Genomic DNA, 18,845 nt, shown 5'->3' with positions numbered 1-18,845 from the left:
AGCCGTAGGTCTGCCAATATAAATATACCTGAAAAAACCAATCCTACAAAGAAGTCCTTCCACAAAATGCCCAATGTTACAAAAATCCAAAGTTAATAAAAAAGGAAGTAAAGGGAAGGGAAAAAAGGTATCGAGTTTCAATGTCGATAGGGAAAAAGAAGTCCAAAATATGCATGCCACCAAATCATACTCCATGCGCTAAAAAGGTTACACAGAGGTGTAGAAATTGAAGGAAAAAGGGAAATGAAAACAGATCAGATACATAAGGAAATGTTTTGTTCAAAAAGTGAGAGAATATATCCAGGTTGATGACAGTAAGGAAAAGTAAGGAGGGGAAATTATGGGAATGTAAAGCAGATATCTACAAGGACCGAACGTTCAATCCAGTATAAGGAAATATTAAACGTATGTATAGTATATACGATATTAGACTTGCGCGGGCGGGTGTCCTTCCATAGATATCAACTGCGAGTAAAAGGCTAAAAGAATTTAAACCCAAGATAGCTCAAGATTTCTGCAGGCTACGCACGGGGGTGGAGTTTCGTAACTGAAAGATAGACTGCTTGAACGGCCGTTGGAAAGGTAATAAAAATAAGAGAAAAAGGGAGGGGTATAAAGGAGACAAGCAGTCATCGTAGGAAAGCAGGTTTGCTAAAATCCGCATGCTTTTCTAGGTTGAGGTTGTCGTGAGAATCGTTAAGGGAAACGCTGCATAGCGAGTAAAAATAGGTTCATAAATTTATGAAAGTCGAAGCTTGTTAAAGATCTGAGAACGAAATAGGTCGTCGTAAAGACTAGAATATCAGATTGAGAACGTGTTTAGGTGTTATAAAATCGAAAGTGTAGAGAGATGAAAGGGGGTTGGCTGTCTCAGAGCAATCGTGACGTTCTCACTGGCTGTTTGTGAGAGTCCTGGCACTTGATACCGTCGGGATTTCTGAGATGTCTGATGTCGAGTTGAAAATAACTCTCTTTTTTCTTTGGCTTTGGGATTTCGAGCTCACGATACCGCCCGGTAGCGGTATTGGTTCGACAACATCCTCGAGGTCGTTGTCTTCGCCCTCACTGCTACTGTCAAACCATGCTGTCCACATTGTATTATTCCTACTCCTGGACCTGCTTTTGTTCCCTTTCCGTTTTTCAAGTCCAGCGGGAATACCGAGTCCTCGGCCTCGACTATTCCTTTTCTTATCCCAACGCCGACTTTTTCGATCCCAACTCTTAGGTCTTGTTCGTCGAACATCGGTGCCACTGGCCATAGTGGCAGATGCGAGACCGAATATTCCTGAACCACGCCTCGAAGAACGTCTACTACTCGTAGAAGGATCTCGATCCTGATCCCGCGATGATCTTGTAGGTGTCCCAGGCGGTGATGGTGTTGCAATATCAGACCGACCAGCGAATCGAGATCGATTGCTCGAGTGCCCTGAACCAACTGTTCCAAATTCTGGTGGTGGGTCTCGAGCAGATGAAGACGGGCCCGGTTTCGCACCTGCTGCTCCGGCGCCGAAATATGTACCTTGAGGAAGTGAGTATATCGGCGGCGTATCCTCAAAATACATAGTATTATTCTGCTGGAAAATGCTTCTGGGGGGCTCCGGCTGCCTCGTTGTATCCTGGATGACAGCGGAGATATTATCATCTTGTACAGACTTGTCAGAGGTCGAAAGAGCCATCCCGATTTTAGAAATACGGTCGGCCATAGGAACGGCACGGTGGAAATGTTCGCCCTCGTCGGATATATTATTTAGCCCAGGGCTTCGTGGTCCATCCGTGGACACCGACTCGGGCCTTAGATGTCTAAGATGATGAGGGATGGTCGCAGAATCCTGCGCTGTAGACCTTCGAAACATCGCGATAGCATGCCTTTTTTCAGGCTCCGAAGTATACGTGCCATTGGGGCCTAGTTTTCCATAGTCGCTCTGCAATAACCCTTCCTTCGATTGCGAGGTCCCTTTGCTTAGCGACCGGCTCCGGGCATGCGATGAGTCGACATTGATATCAGGGACACCTCGCGATGTCGCTTGAGGTGGCTGCTTCTCATTTGGTCTCCTCGACCCTGCTGTGCCATATGCGCCGTCTTCGCCATTTTCACCATACCCTCGCTCTATTTCGTTTACACCTTCAGGGTCCGAGTCTTCCTGTGCCTTATTCCCTCTTCGACGAATACAGTATCCCAATAAAAATGCAACAATAATAAGAAATATTGCTCCACCAACTATTGCAGGGACTAGAGCTTTGGTGTCGATTCCGGGGCTGGAGGACCCTGATGCGGTAGCTGTTGTTGAGGCGGGGCCTCGTTCCGCTGTGGCTGTAGGCGAGGGAGTTGTAACCGTCCTTCCCATGCTGGTGCGCACGGTGGCGGAATTCGGAACCGACGTCTGCATCCCGGCGCTTATAGATGAAGTCGGAACTGGCTCGGGCTCGGGCATATGAGTATTGGAATCATCTGTAGAAGGGTTTCGCTCTGGTTGAGAAATAGAAGTCGAGGGGGGAAGTGTTAATATTTGTGTGAATGTAGCGGACGGCGTGGCCAATGTCTCTGTGAGAATTAGGGTGGTAACAGCGACTCCCTCTGGGACATCCTGCCGCGGTTGTATATGTTGTTGTATTGTATCTCGTGCTTGTCGTATACTCTTAACTCTCAATTGCGATTTTCGTAGTAGCCGTCTAGGTAGCTGCAGCATCGAATCGTCACGAGCCGCGGCGGTAGCCATAGAGTTCTGCGACAAATCAAACCACCTGATTGTCGTCTTCTCTTTCCCCTCTCGAGCTCCTTCTCCCTTGACTTGCAGGCGACTGTTTGTTCCTGCAAGCCAAGAAGCAGGAACGGCGTTATGTTCCTGAATCTCGGGTAACTCGCTTGCTTTTGTATCTAGTTCTTGAACCGTCTTCTTCCTCCTGCTCTTCTAGAATTTACCTCGTCCTTGTCCCCAGAAAGACCTGTCGTCCAAAGGTCGTTGAATCCGGATGGGTCAATGAAAACCTTCAAAACAAAGAAGAGAAGGACAGTCAAAAGATTAAAAGACCTCAACTATTCAGTTTTCCCAAGGAACAATGGCCCAGGCACACACACACACACACACACACACACACACACACACCACAATTTCGGATTTCGTCTCTCTTTCGGTGGCGTGGTGCGAAATGCCCAGCCTGACTCCATGTACGCTTTGACAACGAGTTCCCACGTTCTTATGTTCCCTCTGCTTTGTAAAAAAAAAAAAGAGATCCTGAAAAACGTGCCTTTCGTACCTGTACAAAAGGTAAGATTTAGCCGGCCGGGGGTCGCAATCGATGGATTTCCTGGAATCCAATCGTTTGTAAAATCGGTTTGTCAAGTCTCAGTCGTGGTGAACACAATGGACACATCGAAAACCGGATTCGCGGAAGGTTTTCAGTTCTTTTTTAAAAAAAGGAGTTCGGCAGGTCCAGGAGCCCGCAAGAAGCAGCACGGTTATTATCATTATAAACAGATGATACTTATTTCGAAATCTGCATGCGGGTGCGACTTGTGCGATTGTCCTGAGCGAAATCAAAAGATCTCCTTAGCCATATCCTTTTCACAGAGAGGGAAAGGTGGACCCACATTGATAGTCTATCTAACCAATCTGACTGTTCTTCGTGACCACACCGAACCACCGACTCGATCCGGGACAGGGAACGTTCAAACTGTCAGGGCGTTTTTTTTTTTTTTTCCTTCTGAGAGGGAGGCGGACATGGATGCTTTTTCCTGGGGTCGGCCCATCTCGCTGGGAGAAATTGGCTGAAGCCTTTCAGCTGCAGTGCCGTTCTGACAGGGGATGATGTCTTTGATTAGTTCCTCATCTCTCAGAGCCCCTGCTGCAGATATCAGTTCCCAATGCGATTGCCTATACGGAGTTGTATTAGGTACGAAGCTTATTTGATGGCTTCGCTATAACTCAGCAAACAAGACCCAGAGTTCGTAAAAAATAATTGATTGAACAATGCAAGAACGTTGGCATCACAGCGATCGTCAGCGTCGCATTCTCGGATTGGGAAATTACCGGATAGGGCAGGAAATACCACGCTCAACACGTTAATCAAGTCAAGTCGCCGCATCGATATATCTGAAGTTATGGAAACCACTATAATATATCTGTGCCATGGTTTGCCTCGTATATACTCGACACCATCGCTACGAATTGTCCCTTTGACAAATGTTTCCTGTACAGGTCAATCATTTCTATTCCGCAGCCGCGATATCGGCTCCGGCTGCAGCGCTGCGTGCGAACGAGTGTGCGTGCGTGGCCATGTTTTTCCTGCAAGGTCCCAGAACCACATTGGCGGATTACACAGCCTTTTCTTTCTTTCTTTCTTTCTTCACACACACTCGACCCAAAAAATATTATTCTGTCCCGGGTTTTCCGACTGGTCTTTTTTTTTAAAAAAAAAAAAAAAAAATTCTTCTCTTTTGCCGCATAGGAAAAACAAAACCCCTTCTATGTAGTGGCATAGTGTATACATAGGTACTTACAATTTGGATTCTGTAGTATAGCAGGCATCTGGCCTGTTAAGTTGCAGATGCATCGTAGACATTGAGAGAAGCTAAACCAAGATCTTTCAAAATATCCACTTTAAAAATCGGTCCAAATTTCCGCGGCACCCTGCAAGAAATATCGACATGTCACATCTCTCCTTTCTCCACAAGGGGCGTCGACTAGACCGAATCTCGCCCCGCTCTCATGATGCCATTCACACTTCAGTTGAAACAAGTCCACTTCAGCACTGATGTCTGGGCATCTCCCTGCTTTCAGATCCTTATCTCTCCCAAGCCCGCCATGGCGGCATGTTGGCAAACATCACAGCCTATGTGCAACGACCACAAGCGCTCAACAATATTACTATACAATTATTTTTGTCATTATTTCGTATGCTACGTTTTTTGTTCGAACGTTCACGCCAGAGTATGCAACATCCTTGACTTATTTTGGGGCCGATTTTCATATTGCAAGCGCAATGACAAGTACACGTTGCGAACGCCAGTCGCTCTAGTTATCGCCAATGTTCCAAAATACAACATTCCAAGAAAGAAAGAAAGAAAGAAGAAAAAAACGATAAAGAATCCATAGACTTGCAAGGCTTTTCTCAGCTGATAATTATGGTTGTTGCCCAAACTTTAGGCTTTCCATGATTGCCCGTTCAAGTTCATCTTGTTCTGCCTCCTTTGAACTAATTGTTAAAGTATTTGATCAGCTACAACCCATAGAATAATGACAGTTTGCGAAGAGGTTTCTCAAAAGCTTACCTGCCACCGGGCTTGTAGTTAACGCCATAAACTGAGCTCGCACCACCATCGTCCTCCCTTATCGCAAAAGCTTTATACTTCTGCTCCGCCAGGCTCATCCTCATGACGTACTTCATTACCGTTTCTTCTTCCTCTTTTTCCTGTCGCCGCCTTTCCTCCTCTTCCTGGGAAATTTGTAGAGCTTTCTGTAGAGCATCATCTACATCACCGGCCTGACTCCCCCCTTCCCGCTTCGACATTTGCAATGCCAGTTCCAAATCCTGGTTTGCCTCTTGATGAGGCTGGGCCACATTCTTGCTCTCTTCAATAGCCCTTGCGAGTTCATCGGGATCAACATCATTGTGAACCTGCTTGGAATGGGACTCAGCGAGACTCTTTGTAATTGCTTGTTGGATTGCTTGGGCATGAGCATCTTCATCTCCTTGCGGTTCGCCAGTATTCGCAAGTGATGCTGTAATCGCACGCCTCAGGACAGTGTCATCATCTTCCCCAGAATCTTGGTTGACAACTTCTGCTAGTGAAGTCCTGATTGCTTGCTCAATCAATTGATCCTCATGTACATTTCCTCTTGAAGTCTGGCGGACAGATTCTTGAATGGCCCGCTCGAGCTCTTCATGATTCTCCACCCCCTCTAATGTCCGTTGAGCCGGTGGCTGCGACGCCTGTTGTACCAGCCCAACATGGTCAGGGGACCAGGCCGGCGCTCTTAAGTTGTAGGTAGGTTGACGAGCCGGGTACCCCGCTACCGAAGCAAGAGCCTCTGTCGTTTCGCGGTCGAGCATTGGCCCTATTGTTGGACAGTATCGGTTTTCTGGTGCATCTTCAATCTCTTCTTCTGCTCTGGTGTCTTCGTCGGCGGCAAGTTCGACAGCAACTTCATCTTTCGTGCCACAAGTAAAGTTCTTGTTCTTGTTCTTTTTTTTCTTGTCTTTTTCCTTCTCCTTCTCTTTTTCTTTCTCCTTCCCCTTCCCCTTATCCTTCTTTTGTTTTACCCTACTACCCACGCGCTCCACATTCAATGCCTTCCACCGTTTAAGCATAGTTTCCAGCTCTGACTGTTGGAACGTCCTCAGCTCCTGAATGCCCTCAGTGATTCTTGCAGTCACAATATAGCCGCTAATATCTGTATGTGAATGTTTCCTAATTTCCTCATACAGCCCTTTGAACGTGTATCCAGTCACGCCCCAAATTGCTGCCCCAGGCTTCAAAACTACACCACCGATTCCCTTCCCGAAACCTTTCCAGAAACCTAAATGCCCCTCCTCTTTAGCTCCCTGGACTGGTTGGGTTACAAGCCCTGCTATACCATCGTAAAACCCGAAGGCAAACTCTTTACCAGCAACTTTAAGGCCACTACCCATTCCGGTAATTTTCTCTTGCTTTCTGACTGTTGTATCACCATACAGCAGTGGTGCATTGTGAAACCCTTGAGCCAATGCAAGTGTAAAATCCAATGGCGATTTCATCACAGCTCCCGCAATTCTACCAGCCCCTTTCCCTGTACCAAGCCATGCCTCGAGATTGACACTTTCTTTCTGAGAGGCTGCCAGCGAATCCGCGCTTGGTGTGGCAGACCTACCGGCCTCTGGGACTGATTGTGAAGTATGTTCCTTATGAAGCTTATGGGTTTCTCGGCTATCCGTTGGGAATGTACGCTCTTTGTGGAGTTTACGATGCGGCGAGGATGACCGTGAGGATGAAATCCCAACAGCCTGTGGTAAGTCGGTGCTAGACCTCGTCACTCTAGCTTCTGCTCGGGCATCGCAGGCCTCACGAAATCGTCGAATTGGGGAGTTAGACCGTGACCGATGAACACCACTTAGAGCGGATCCCATAACAGCGCGGTGGGATGATACACCACTCGCTCCCGGGGCTGATGTCATCGAAGGAAAGCTACTTGTGTGCGGGATTGGGTTGCTCGTAGGCTGAGGGAAGGTAGCCGCAGATGGCGGCGGTGGTGGTTGGGAAATAAATTCTAGAGAGTCGTTGGACTGCAATGATCTTAGCTCAGACCTCGACTCAAAACTTGATAGTGATGTAATTTCAGCATCTCTCGAAGATTCAAACGAAGGTTTTCTACTATGGGTCGCCGATGAAGAAAGGAGCGAAGGTTGATTGCCAGACCCAGACCCAGAGGAAGTCGGGGGAGCAGTTGGGGGGGCAGTTGAGGGAGCGGTTGAAGGTGCACTGGCGATTGAGCTAGAATCTGCATTAGAGCCTATATCATCCTTTGTGGTAACTTGTTTTGCAGCCTTGAAGATTTCTCGGGGGAAATCGCCGACACCCATTACGACGCTACCGATTGTACCAAGCAGCGCAGATGTTGCACCAGATATGGGTTCAATCGGTCCAGTTGCTGTTTGCCATTCTTGATGCCGACACCTGAAATGAATATTAGTAATGGTCGAATTGTTTCATGATAAGCATATCCGACTTACAATTTAAGATCACTATAATATAGGAGCCCTTGTGACTGAAGGAACGCTGCTGCAACTGCCGACAGTCTAACCTCTGTTCGTTTTATCCTCCAAACTGCTGCTCGCCTAGGATCAACCATACATCGAAGCTTTTGCTTGTCCAAGGAGGAATGGAAACTATCTGCTCCAGTAACCGTTCCAGCTTCCTGTTTGACTTTTTCTGCGATTTTACCCGCCGCTGTCTGTGCTTCAGGGCTTAGTGCAAATTTGATCGAGGCAGCAAGTATTTCTGCTGTCATTTCCTTGAAAGGAACAGGAGCTGGTCCGGCGCCTGCACGGTGAACCATGGATCCCCAGAAAGGTTGGTCTCCGAAGAATGGAACGATAACCGTCGGCTTCCCAAGCGCGATACCAATGGCGGTTGTGCCAGCTCCACCATGATGGACGACACAAGCGACCCTCTTGAAAAGCCAATCGTGAGGACAATTTCCTAACATGAAGACATTTTCAGGAATTTGCAAAGAATCGCCTCCAAGGCCTCCCCATCCCTTAGATACCAAAGCTCTGATACCTGTTAATCGAATCGCCTCAAATATCATATTAGTAAGTGCGTTCGGGTCGTCAACGACAATAGACCCAAATCCGATGTATACTGGAGGTGGGCCAGCATCTAGGAATGCGGCGAGATCTTCGGCAGGAGTATAATTATTTGCAAGATCTAAAAAGTAGAAGCCCGAGATCTTAATGTGTTCACCCCAGTCCTGAGGTTTTGGAATCAATGCCGGGGACCAGCAGTATGTGTGCGGCACTCTTAATCTCTGAATCATACCCGGCGCCCACATTGTACTAACGGGATCCAAACCAAGTGTCTTTTCTCGAAATTTGTTAACTAAATCTCCTAGGCCTTGCCATGTCATCATCTCGACCATTGTGTAGGTCAAGAAATTCGTAATGTTGGCTTCAGTGTTTGAGCTTTTGATATTGGCGAGAGGGTGTGGGAAACTTTGGGTCGGTGTCCAAGGCATACTATAGATCTTGTCAGCCCTTTAAACTCGATATAAACCCACAAGCTAGGGAAACCTTACGTGAACATTAGATGTAGAGGAATGGCCAATCTTTCTGCGCAGTGTATATGGGCAAAACTAGGTGGATTCGCGATAATTGCATCCGCAATAAAGACGCCTTCTTCGCTTTCCTCGCCAGTGTGCGGCAATAGGTTTTTCCGATGCGTCAATCCGTTCCCACCCTCGATACAACTTCTCCAACAACCCAATAGCATCTCGTACATAGCCTTTCTTCTCTTTCCGACATCACCTTGTTTCAAACTATCCCACCCCGGCATCAATCCTGGATTCTTTACCATGAAAGCCATGAGCTCGGCAGGATCTCCGCCAATGGAGAAAAATTCAAGACCATTCTCCTCGACAAATTTATGGAAGGTGGCATGCGTCGCTATCCTGACTCTATGGTATGGAGGGTTGTTTTTTAGGACCTTCCCTAGGGCAACAAACGGTTGAACATCTCCTCTCGAGCCGATAATTTGAATGACAATGTTGAGTTTCGGGACATCTTTGCCCTGGAGACCTCTAGGGACGTTCGGTTCTGGTTTGATCAGAGCCACCGGAGGCTGGATCTGACTAAGAGTCCGATTTAGGGCCGGGAGGAGGATATTGGAAAACTTTCTTGAGCGTTGGTTGATGCTGATGTCGATACGACCATCGTCTATGATTTTTCACATGGTTAACTTAAATTACGACATCAAATAGCACTCGAAATACGGCGATAAGTACCTAAGATCCGGGCTTTACTCGAAAGCCCATTTTGATCGATTTCGAGGTAACTTTCACCGACCTCACTATATGCTGGTGGAGGCGCCGTCTCGATGAAGTCATGGCTCACGGGTACGGCGAGGCCTTCGTAATTAACAGAGCTTCCAGCTCTTGTCGAGAGACTGGAAGCAGTAGGCGAATCTAAACCAGTATTATAATTGTGAAGGTCTGAGTGCGCAGTTGGAATTTGGGACAGCGGCTCAGATGGCCAGCCATTGGAGCTCGTTTTGACGTCAGGTTGATAAGCCTCTGTAGGGAAAAATTGACTTTCGCCCGGCAGTTCTGGTATGTAATCTGAGTACGACGGCAGCGGGGTACGAGTACCATCTTCGCCATCCGAATGGTCTTGTGGAGTATTGGTTTGTTGCTCCCGGGAAGAGCCGGGGTTAGAGTTGGGGGTTTGGCGGTTGTCAGACATGGTCGATAGAATGTCGACTCGAGGCCGCCGAACAGGCTCAGTCTAGATCTTTCGATTAGGTTGAAGCTATGCAATCCTGGGCGAAGGAGCCAATTTCAGGTAAAGGCTTCAAGCCCGGGCGAACAGTGTTTGGGTATAGCTCCTGGTATTGGGAAAGAATGTCGATGTATTCCGGCGGTAGTTGCGTTTTAAAGAGGGGTGTCGCAGAAGAATGCGAACGAGGGAAAGGTTCGTGATAGACTGCCGTATGTGGGTATTACAATCGAATTGGTCAGATGCCGGCATATGCCATATACTATGCGGTACCCCGAACCGAGCTCACCGTTCTTGGAAACAAAGCTTGTTAAACCCGCCGATCTAAAGCGAATTAAATATACACGAGTATATAAAATATATGTGAATGTTGATATGTAAGGATGTAAGGATGTAAATAAGTACTTGAGTAGGGATGCACAGTGGAATATATCGAACGTGAACTAGGCACTGTCCGGGGATCTGGTGAAGCTAAATATTCTTTCTTCTCGCTGAGGCTCCGGAATGGGGCACCAACGAAGCTTATACCTAGTTGCCCCAATTACTCTGTAGGTGGGCAAACCAGTTGTGGGCGGCAGTCGTGTTGTCTGGACGAAACCGCTTGTTTCTTTACGAAACGGGCACTGCACGGCGGGACATGCAGCCTGCCTGCATGCTATGGCTTTGTCGAAATACGATATACGAGACGAGAATAAAAAATTTAAAAAAATAAAAAAAACTACTTAGGTAAGTATCCGCATTGCAGGGCCTATTCTATGACTAATTAAGTACTTGCTTAGACTTAGTTGGAGTCTCTACTGGGTAGTCTTGAACTTTACTCTTGACCTTCGACTTGCTGACGAAAGCCTCCCCTCGGGAGACAATCGCGAGACGCGCAGGATACTAGTATTACGTGTACTCAATCGACTGCTGGGTCTACCGAAATTAGAAGCAATACCTCCAGACCAATTAATACCCGTTGCGCAATCATGATCAGGCATATTCTGCTCTGCACAGTCAGGATCTTCCCATGGGCATGTGTTTATCGAAGAAGGGTATATGGTCCGTCAAAGTTTCCGTCACCACTTGCATTCTCCGGATAATATGTAATCCCAAAATAGAACCGGTTTATATTCCGCTTCAGGGAATTAAGGTTGAATCAGAATGCCTAGAAATTCGGTAAAGCGACAAGCGTGCAGATTCGGCATTGCAAGGTTCACGAATTCAAAGGAAGAACAAAGCCCCAAGCAGAAGTTAAAGAATGTTGCACCCTCGTTTGTATGAAGACTAATTCTGGATTCGTACCACGGTCCTTTTCGAGAATGTCTATAAATCGGAATGCATATTCTTTGTTTAATTAAATTGGAATCTGCCTTGTTAACTTATAACGTAAACGGACCATAAGGTTTTATTGATTTATGGCTCGGATGTATCTCGATCTTTCTGAAGAATACATCTGCTATAGGCATATTACTTGCGGAGACTATAAATCGAAGTTTCAATTGTTTTACTTGGGCTCTGAGATCCACATATTAGATAAGTACTTATCTACCTAAATATATACTCGTACAAGTACTTTGAATTCATATTCTACAAATACTTATTTAATATTTACTGACTTAATTAATTTATCAGCGTGATCTTGATGTGTATCCGGTTATAATTATACTATCTCGCGCATTTATAAGCAATCGCGAGCTCCGGATACACGCAATCGAATAGGTCCGTATAAAGTATAAATAAAGTTAACGACAACGTTAACGTTATCATCGCTCCAAGTTGCATGTATTTGATTGACGATGATGAATATTCTATGATCGAGGCACATTGACATTTTCTATGACCGACAAAACTTGCGACTGCCTTGAAGTGCTTACGTCAACCCCTTCCCCCTTCAGCCTTCCGACATCCGTGCCCACGTACTCTCCATGTTTGAGGCGTTCCACGTTTTGGTGGTTCCCATGGAAGGATCGGGCCCCAATGCAATGCACATTGGCTTATCTGTGACAAATGTCTTTGGTCCATAGCATAGCCATGTCGCCTCTCCTGGCCATGAGCTCTATACATTCCGAAGCAAGTACTTACCTAAAGCACCAGACCTTCTTAGGTATACACGAGTGAGTGCGTTCCAATGCAATGCACGATTGCATAAAAGGATTCAATCCCGACCATTCTAGCCTGACCATTCTGGCCTGGGTCGTTGTTAGCGAATACGAAAGGTTTCCCGAACCCCCCATCCCGCACCTTAGCTTCTATATACAGACCTCCGGACCGGTTCCTTCGTGCTGACTTGACTTGACTTGACTTGAACAGGTGCACCGCATTGCACATTGCACATTGCATACTTACTAACTTAAGTAGCTTAGGCCAGGCACCTGTAGCCATGTGGTTGCTGTCTTTGTGTAACCTCTGCCATGTGTTGAAGCCAACGACACGCAACACAAAACACGTTTCTCACAACACCGGCTGCCCAGAAGTCTTCCCGCCTATTCTTCCATACAATGCATTGCAAAGGCTGCACCGGGTCAAACTTGGAATCCCCCTCGATTCGACCGAGGGTATTAATTCCGTTCTGATATCTTAGCTTAGCAGGCACATCAAAGGCACATGCTCCCAAGATTTCTGACATTCAAAGCTCAAACACTGCCCCTCCCTTCGCTTCGAAGATGTGCCCGTCACCATTTGCTGTTTCGAATTCCTTTCGTCTTGGGATAAGCTTCGGTTTCGAGAAGCCTGGAAGCTGCGCTGAGGGCTTTAACTACTACTAATCGAAATCCTGTCCCGCCCGCCCGCACGCTCTGACCCTGCAACGGCATAACCGTTAATTGGAGCTCTCGCATGGCATACCAGGATGTCGATGTATCGCGAGATCGTCTGACCCGCTTCCCGCCCACCACTCAGTTTCGCCTTTCTATGTAGTATCTCTCCTGTCGCCTTCTGGAATTTGGCTTAGCGTGAGACAATCCGTGGATCGAACAGTGCGCAGAAACCTCTCGGTGGATTCCGAGACTGACTAGAGCGGATTTACGGATTTTTCTCCCCCCCAAAAAATCAAAAAGTGGATGGGAGGGCAAATTCGCGAAGCTTCGGAGGGATATATAAGCGAAGTTCAAATCCGTCAGTAGTTATCCCCTGCTAGTCAATTAGATATCTCGGAACTCGCTTTATTCCGCATTATACTATCCAAGTTGTTCCTCGTTCCTGAGCTTTTCATAAACTTTATTTTTTATTTAATTATTTTTTTTTAAAAAAAAATCTCATTTTACTATACTGTTCAGCTGGACCTGAGCAAAGCTGGTCTCGTTTTCGCAATCCGAACGTACGCGCGTTACCAAAGTTTAAGCTTGATTCTTGAATTCAAGACATTGAACGAGTTAGCTGCGCCATGTCTTTCAAGAAAGATGCTTCATTCTGCGTCCCTCTATGGATCAACGGGACTACTCTTCGCCCCGAGGATTCGCCAACCTACGACGTCACTACTCCCCCATCACAATCTTTAACATGGAAAGCATGTGCTGCGACACCGACTACTATAAATGAAGCGATTCAATCCGCTTCCCGAGCTTTCACCTCTTGGTCTAAAACACCGCTATCAGAACGCCTCTCGATACTTTCAAAAGCTGCTGATATCCTTGAATTGAAAGGTGACGAGGTTCAATACTACTTTGAGAAGGAGATCAGCGGTACCGAGGCATGGTCTTCTTTTAACCTGAATTTCTGTGTCGGTTCTTTGAGGAGTATTGGAGATGTACTCGGGGACACTTTGCGACCTGAAGTTATCAAAGGGAAAGATGGGATGAAAGGGACAATTGCTCGAGTACCACATGGAGTGGTTGGCGCTGTCTCTACATGGTATATATATTTTCATATCATAAGATACCCAAGTCACGTTTTGACTGTATTGCACAACCATTATCGTTTCTAACAAGAGATCCTAGGAATGCACCTCTAATTCTCGGCCTCCGTGCATGTCTCACCCCCATAGCCGCAGGAAATACGGTGGTCATGCTGGCCGCTCCTCTCGCGCCTATGACCCATTACTTCATAGGTCTTATCCTCCACGCCGCAGGTCTCCCAGCCGGTGTACTCAATGTTCTCCCCGCACCACCGGCTCCAAACGATGCTGCCGAGGTGGTAGAAACCCTACTTAAACACCCTAGGATCCGTTGTTTAAACTTCACCGGTTCTACCACCGTAGGGAGGAAAGTCCACGAAGTCGCAGGGAGATATGGAAAACCCGTAATCATGGAATTAGGCGGCAAATGTGTGGCCCTAGCTCTCAAAAATGCCGACACAGACAAGTTGGCCCAGGAGCTCGTTGTCGGGGCTTACCTCAACTCCGGGCAGATTTGCATGTCTACCGTAAGATCCTCCCCGAGCGAGACCAAAATATCGAGATTCGTGACTCCCATACACAATCTTGCATAGCTCTTATGTATTGGCTAACCCTTCAAACAGGAGCTCGCTCTGATCCCCTCCAGACTCGTCCCCACTCTCATCGAAAAGCTAATTTCCACAATTCCCAAAATACTCCCACACCCCAGACTCCCCATCATAACCCACCACTCCAAACAAAAGGTGCTAAAACTCATCACCGACGCCGTCCAAAGGGGTGCAATAATCCACTCCGCCTCCATCTCATCAGACGACCAGTATTCTCAACTAGACTTCCTAAAAGAACTCGCCGAAGACACAAATTCCTCCTTACCCCCCCTGTTCTTAACCAAGGTAACCCAAGAAATGGAAATATACAATACTGAATCATTCGGTCCCGTATTCTGCATCCTCGAATACGAAGATGACAATGTAGATCAGGCGGTCAAAATGGCGAATGACCTAGAAGTTGGATTATCAGTATCCATCTTCTCGGCAGATGAAGATGAAGCGATGAATATTGCAGGAGAAATCGATTCCGGGTGAGTCCCGAGGTGCTTACTCGCAGGGGGCGGTTCCCCCCTTCCTAAATGGCATTACTAATCAGAAAATAAAAAAACCTTATAGGGCTGTACATATCAACCACATGACGGTTTACGATAACCCGGCGTTCCCGCATGGCGGAGTCAAAGCTTCTGGGTTCGGTCGTTTCGGTGGGAAATGGGGTATCGAAGAATTTACTTATATCAAAACCATTACGGCTGCAATTTGAAAGGTTTTTGTAGAACCATGTAAATATTTTTTAGGAAGATAGCTGGCCTATCGGATGTCTTGGAGAGTACCAAGAGTGAATATTGTAAGATCAGTTATTAACTATTAATTAACCTAATGCTTTGCTCGCGGTAGTGAATTAAAACAACGAGCCTCCAATTACTATACCAGGATAGATATGACTCCTCAAAGCTAAGCAAAACATACAAACGACAAAGAGGAGGCCTTCGATGTAGGAAATTGTGACAGCCTACTCAAATACAAGTAAAAAAGGAACTATAGAATACATTAGGACATCAATATTACGCACATCTAAACGTCGATTTCCATAAAGAGAACAAGATTCAAAGGAACGCCACGGTAAATGCACGATTATCCACGCTGTGCTCATGCTGGGAGGGAGAAGACGGCAAAGTACAGATATAGCAAAACAAAACGAGGCTGGTTTACAAAACCAGAGAAAAGAAAGCTCGTCATTATAGGGTCGTTAGGAAGCCGAAGAGCAAAAAAGCAAGACCAAACACGAGTCGTGATCACATCAGACAAAATCCAAAAATGCAATGGATATAGTAAGAAAATGGCGTGGTACAGAAATTTGAAAAAGGGAAGGAAAATGCTGCACATCAGATTATAGGAAAACGCCCTCGATAGGCTCCCAAGCCGTCTGCGAAACTTTGAAGGCATCGAGGGCGTACACCAACCTCTCCATACTCATTCTCACCCCAGAATTAACCACTACGGGTGTACCTCCGCCAACTTGCAGAGCTTCTAGGCAAGGATATGATCTCAGGAGCCAGGGTACAAACTTAGAAGATGGAAACTATAAATAAATATCTCGTTAGTCGGATCCCTGATATAAGCCACACAAGGCTGCTTTGCAGAAAACCCCACAACGCAACATAGGGCACAACTTACAACGTCCTTGGCCCTCATTGCTTGTAATTTTGCGGCATTGGCCTCCCGGTCCAGAGGAATCGACATGGAATTGACATACTCGAAGGGACGTACGGCGGAGACGTGAAGGACTTTTAAAGCGTGGTAGCCTTGGAGGAGTTTTTCGAACGCTGGATTGTCTCGCTGACGCTATATAGCGAAGAGGAGTCAGAAACGTTAATCCTGACAAAATGGAATGCGGGCCTTACCCATAATAATCTCCAGTACCTCCAATCCCACGGGACATGAAGCTCCAGGTGTCTTAGATATTTACACCTTTTGGGGATTTCGTTGATCTTGCTGACCTCCCATTCGATCCCCGGGGTGGTGCATATGCCTGTGCGTAGTTTCACCAGTTTGGGTAGCATGACCAGTTTGATATCCACATTGGGAAATTCAATGTCGAGTTCGGTGAGCTCTTTGCGGTACTTCTTGAGTAGTGCAAGTTGGAGGTGGCTGCAGTCTCGTATCAACAGTTTACCGTTGGATCTATACTCGTAATCGTATAAAACCCTTTCACCAGACATGAAATCATTGGTGACAGTGTCGGGATCCATACTCCTCAGGGTCGAATACTTGTTGAACCTTCCGTTTGAGGGTGAGTCCAGAATTGTTAGGGATGTAACCCGTGGAAGGGTATGACCCTTTTCGAAAAAATCCCACATGCCATCTGCATCTAATCCGGTAACACGGAAACAAAAATTGCTTCTATGCGCATCGATCAACTCGTGTATCTCATGTAAGAGGTCGGTCTCATAGTCCTGTTGCGTTTTAGTCGCGGCCGCCAGTTGAGCCCCATTCGCAGTAAAAAGCAGCGGTGCCGCGGCGGTAGCGGGGTTATAGACCGGACGCATCCTTAAGGATAAATCATTTAGTGATGGAGCATTACGCAATAGTTCCGTTAAGTCCCAGCATATATTCGAGATCTCCTGATACGACTCAAATATCCAACATTTCTCGGAAAACAAATTAGGGATAGTAAGAGCCAAAGACTTTAGTCTGTTACCAGCGAGCATCTGAAGCGAGAATTGACTGGATTCGTCTATCAGCGGCGGAGAATACCATGATTGATCCGATCCTGGGCATAAATCGAGCTTGCGAAGCGTCGGGTGCCGTCGAAGGGCAAACAGAATAGCAGTATCAATATGGACGCTCGTAGACCACCTGTCCGCCAGTAGTTAGAATAATTCCCAGTCCAAGAAAAATAGACTAGTGTTTTTGATGCGGGCAGTACGAGACAAGCGGGCTGCCTGTACCGAAAATTTCGGAGGGGTAGCTTACTCGAAACTTTTAAGATTCATAAGTCGAGGAAGGACGTCGACGACCTGCGCTCGAAATCGTGTACAGAGTTCCGTAAGATATCTAGCTGACGCATCCGTCGGCCCTATCGGAGATACCGGACTAGCAGTAGGACTTGTTCCTCGTGATCCAAATTTACTTGTGCTAGAAGACGATATTCTTAAACTTTGCACGCAAGAAGCGTGGTGTCGTCTACGATCCATCAATACCCGAATGGCGCTGCTGAATCGCGCGGGTTGGGCCGATTTCGTCCTAAGATTGACATTTCTCCACAAAAACCGTGAAGCGACATCGTACATTTCTTTATCGACGAGGCATAAGGCTAAAAGTGAAGTTTTATCATTTTCTAACTATTGAAATATGCCAAAAATGACCCGGAATGAAGGGTTTTGTTGTTGTCAGCCGCGGCTGGCTCTATATTCAGAATCGCAAGGGATGACGATATGGGAATCCCTTATCGAATGACGGGAGCGGGGAACTTACGTAGTTAATAATATCATGCCAAATATCATAGTTTCGAGGCACCGAAGCCATGATGTTTAAGTTCAAGGACGCAAAATCGTCAAAGATGAAGGATGGTTCGGCAGGAATAGTGCGAGGTTGAAGTATACTGTAGAAGGAATGCTGCCTAGTCTTACAATCTCTTACCGCATTATGAAGCGGCCTTGGTGAATGTGACCATGTGAGACTTCGTAGGCTTTGGATCTTGAATGCTGGATCAGTTGCCGCTGCTACAGCTACCTCAGGACAATAATATGCCATTTTCCAACCCACGAATAGTGCGCGTGGTGGGCGCAAATTGTGGTATATGCAAGGTTTGATGCGTTTGAGGGTGGATTGGGAAATATTAAATGCAGAGGTTACAACGGCGACCTGTTATATCGAACCGAGGTGGTTGCTGAAACCTATTTGGACCTGGGTGCTCTGCTTCGTTTAATGAGTTGCAGATTTCATGGAAGAAGCCTATTACGGATTCTGGAAAATTGCGAAGTTCTATATACTAGATAGTCGTACAGTGATGTTGTATGTGTTGAAATCTGTGAAGTATTCGAAGGTCAGCCAACAAGTCAACCTTACCCCCAAAGAATGTATAATCGAGAGCGGACTTGAGGAGAGAAGACAAAAACTTCGATAGGCAGGCAACAATACTTACGAATGAGGAGTGAGATTAAAACCTAAGAAAATACGCAAGACAGAGAGGCAGCGCTCAGCTTTAGGCAGAGATGTTCGGAAATCAACCTTATAAGGTCGACGGATAACTCGGTCCGCAAACGATATCTATAGTTCCGCTGATTTAGATACTCATTTCGAAATAATCTGATCAATGTTATGAAAGGTCGTTTCGAAGTTCAGATCCGAGTGTGGGAGGCGAAGAGCAAAGCCTTAAAAATATATAAATCTTCTAGAACCACTGAAAGAAGTAAACGAGCCAAATATCCCAACAGGGCAAAGTCCCAAATGTAGCAACGTTGATGTCGAGGCTAAGCGTATTGTGCCCGGGCGCACGTTTATAGAGCTGACAG

The 18,845-nt window shown here is 46.5% G+C and overlaps 5 protein-coding genes across 5 annotated transcripts; 1 reads left to right on the top strand and 4 right to left on the bottom strand.

Annotated features, from left to right (window-relative positions):
• Nucleotides 1-890: 890 nt before the first annotated feature.
• Nucleotides 891-2,717, bottom strand: AOL_s00004g574 (uncharacterized protein; the record flags this gene model as incomplete). The annotated part of the gene is made up of 1 exon (XM_011119223.1): nt 891-2,717. One exon carries the CDS (start codon nt 2,715-2,717, stop codon nt 891-893), a length of 1,827 nt encoding a protein of 608 aa, XP_011117525.1.
• A 2,403-nt stretch (nt 2,718-5,120) lies between these two features.
• Nucleotides 5,121-9,933, bottom strand: AOL_s00004g573 (uncharacterized protein; the record flags this gene model as incomplete). Its single annotated transcript, XM_011119222.1, has 5 exons — nt 5,121-5,193; nt 5,270-7,651; nt 7,708-8,712; nt 8,772-9,408; nt 9,477-9,933. The coding sequence occupies 5 exons, from the start codon at nt 9,931-9,933 to the stop codon at nt 5,121-5,123; spliced, it is 4,554 nt and encodes a 1,517-aa protein (XP_011117524.1).
• A 3,397-nt stretch (nt 9,934-13,330) lies between these two features.
• AOL_s00004g572 (uncharacterized protein) lies at nt 13,331-15,091 on the top strand (the record flags this gene model as incomplete). The annotated part of the gene is made up of 4 exons (XM_011119221.1): nt 13,331-13,797; nt 13,884-14,307; nt 14,404-14,861; nt 14,947-15,091. 4 exons carry the CDS (start codon nt 13,331-13,333, stop codon nt 15,089-15,091), a joined length of 1,494 nt encoding a protein of 497 aa, XP_011117523.1.
• A 627-nt stretch (nt 15,092-15,718) lies between these two features.
• AOL_s00004g571 (uncharacterized protein) lies at nt 15,719-17,621 on the bottom strand (the record flags this gene model as incomplete). Its single annotated transcript, XM_011119220.1, has 4 exons — nt 15,719-15,910; nt 16,006-16,173; nt 16,233-17,187; nt 17,305-17,621. The coding sequence occupies 4 exons, from the start codon at nt 17,619-17,621 to the stop codon at nt 15,719-15,721; spliced, it is 1,632 nt and encodes a 543-aa protein (XP_011117522.1).
• A 121-nt stretch (nt 17,622-17,742) lies between these two features.
• Nucleotides 17,743-18,084, bottom strand: AOL_s00004g570 (uncharacterized protein; the record flags this gene model as incomplete). Its single annotated transcript, XM_011119219.1, has 1 exon — nt 17,743-18,084. One exon carries the CDS (start codon nt 18,082-18,084, stop codon nt 17,743-17,745), a length of 342 nt encoding a protein of 113 aa, XP_011117521.1.
• Between the last annotated feature and the right edge of the window lie 761 nt (nt 18,085-18,845).

This window comes from Orbilia oligospora, assembly GCF_000225545.1.
Source record: "Orbilia oligospora ATCC 24927 unplaced genomic scaffold scaffold00004, whole genome shotgun sequence".
Taxonomy (NCBI): Eukaryota; Fungi; Ascomycota; class Orbiliomycetes; order Orbiliales; family Orbiliaceae; genus Orbilia; species Orbilia oligospora.
The sequence above is the reverse complement of the archived record's forward strand: the minus strand, read 5'-3'. Positions and strand labels throughout refer to the sequence as shown.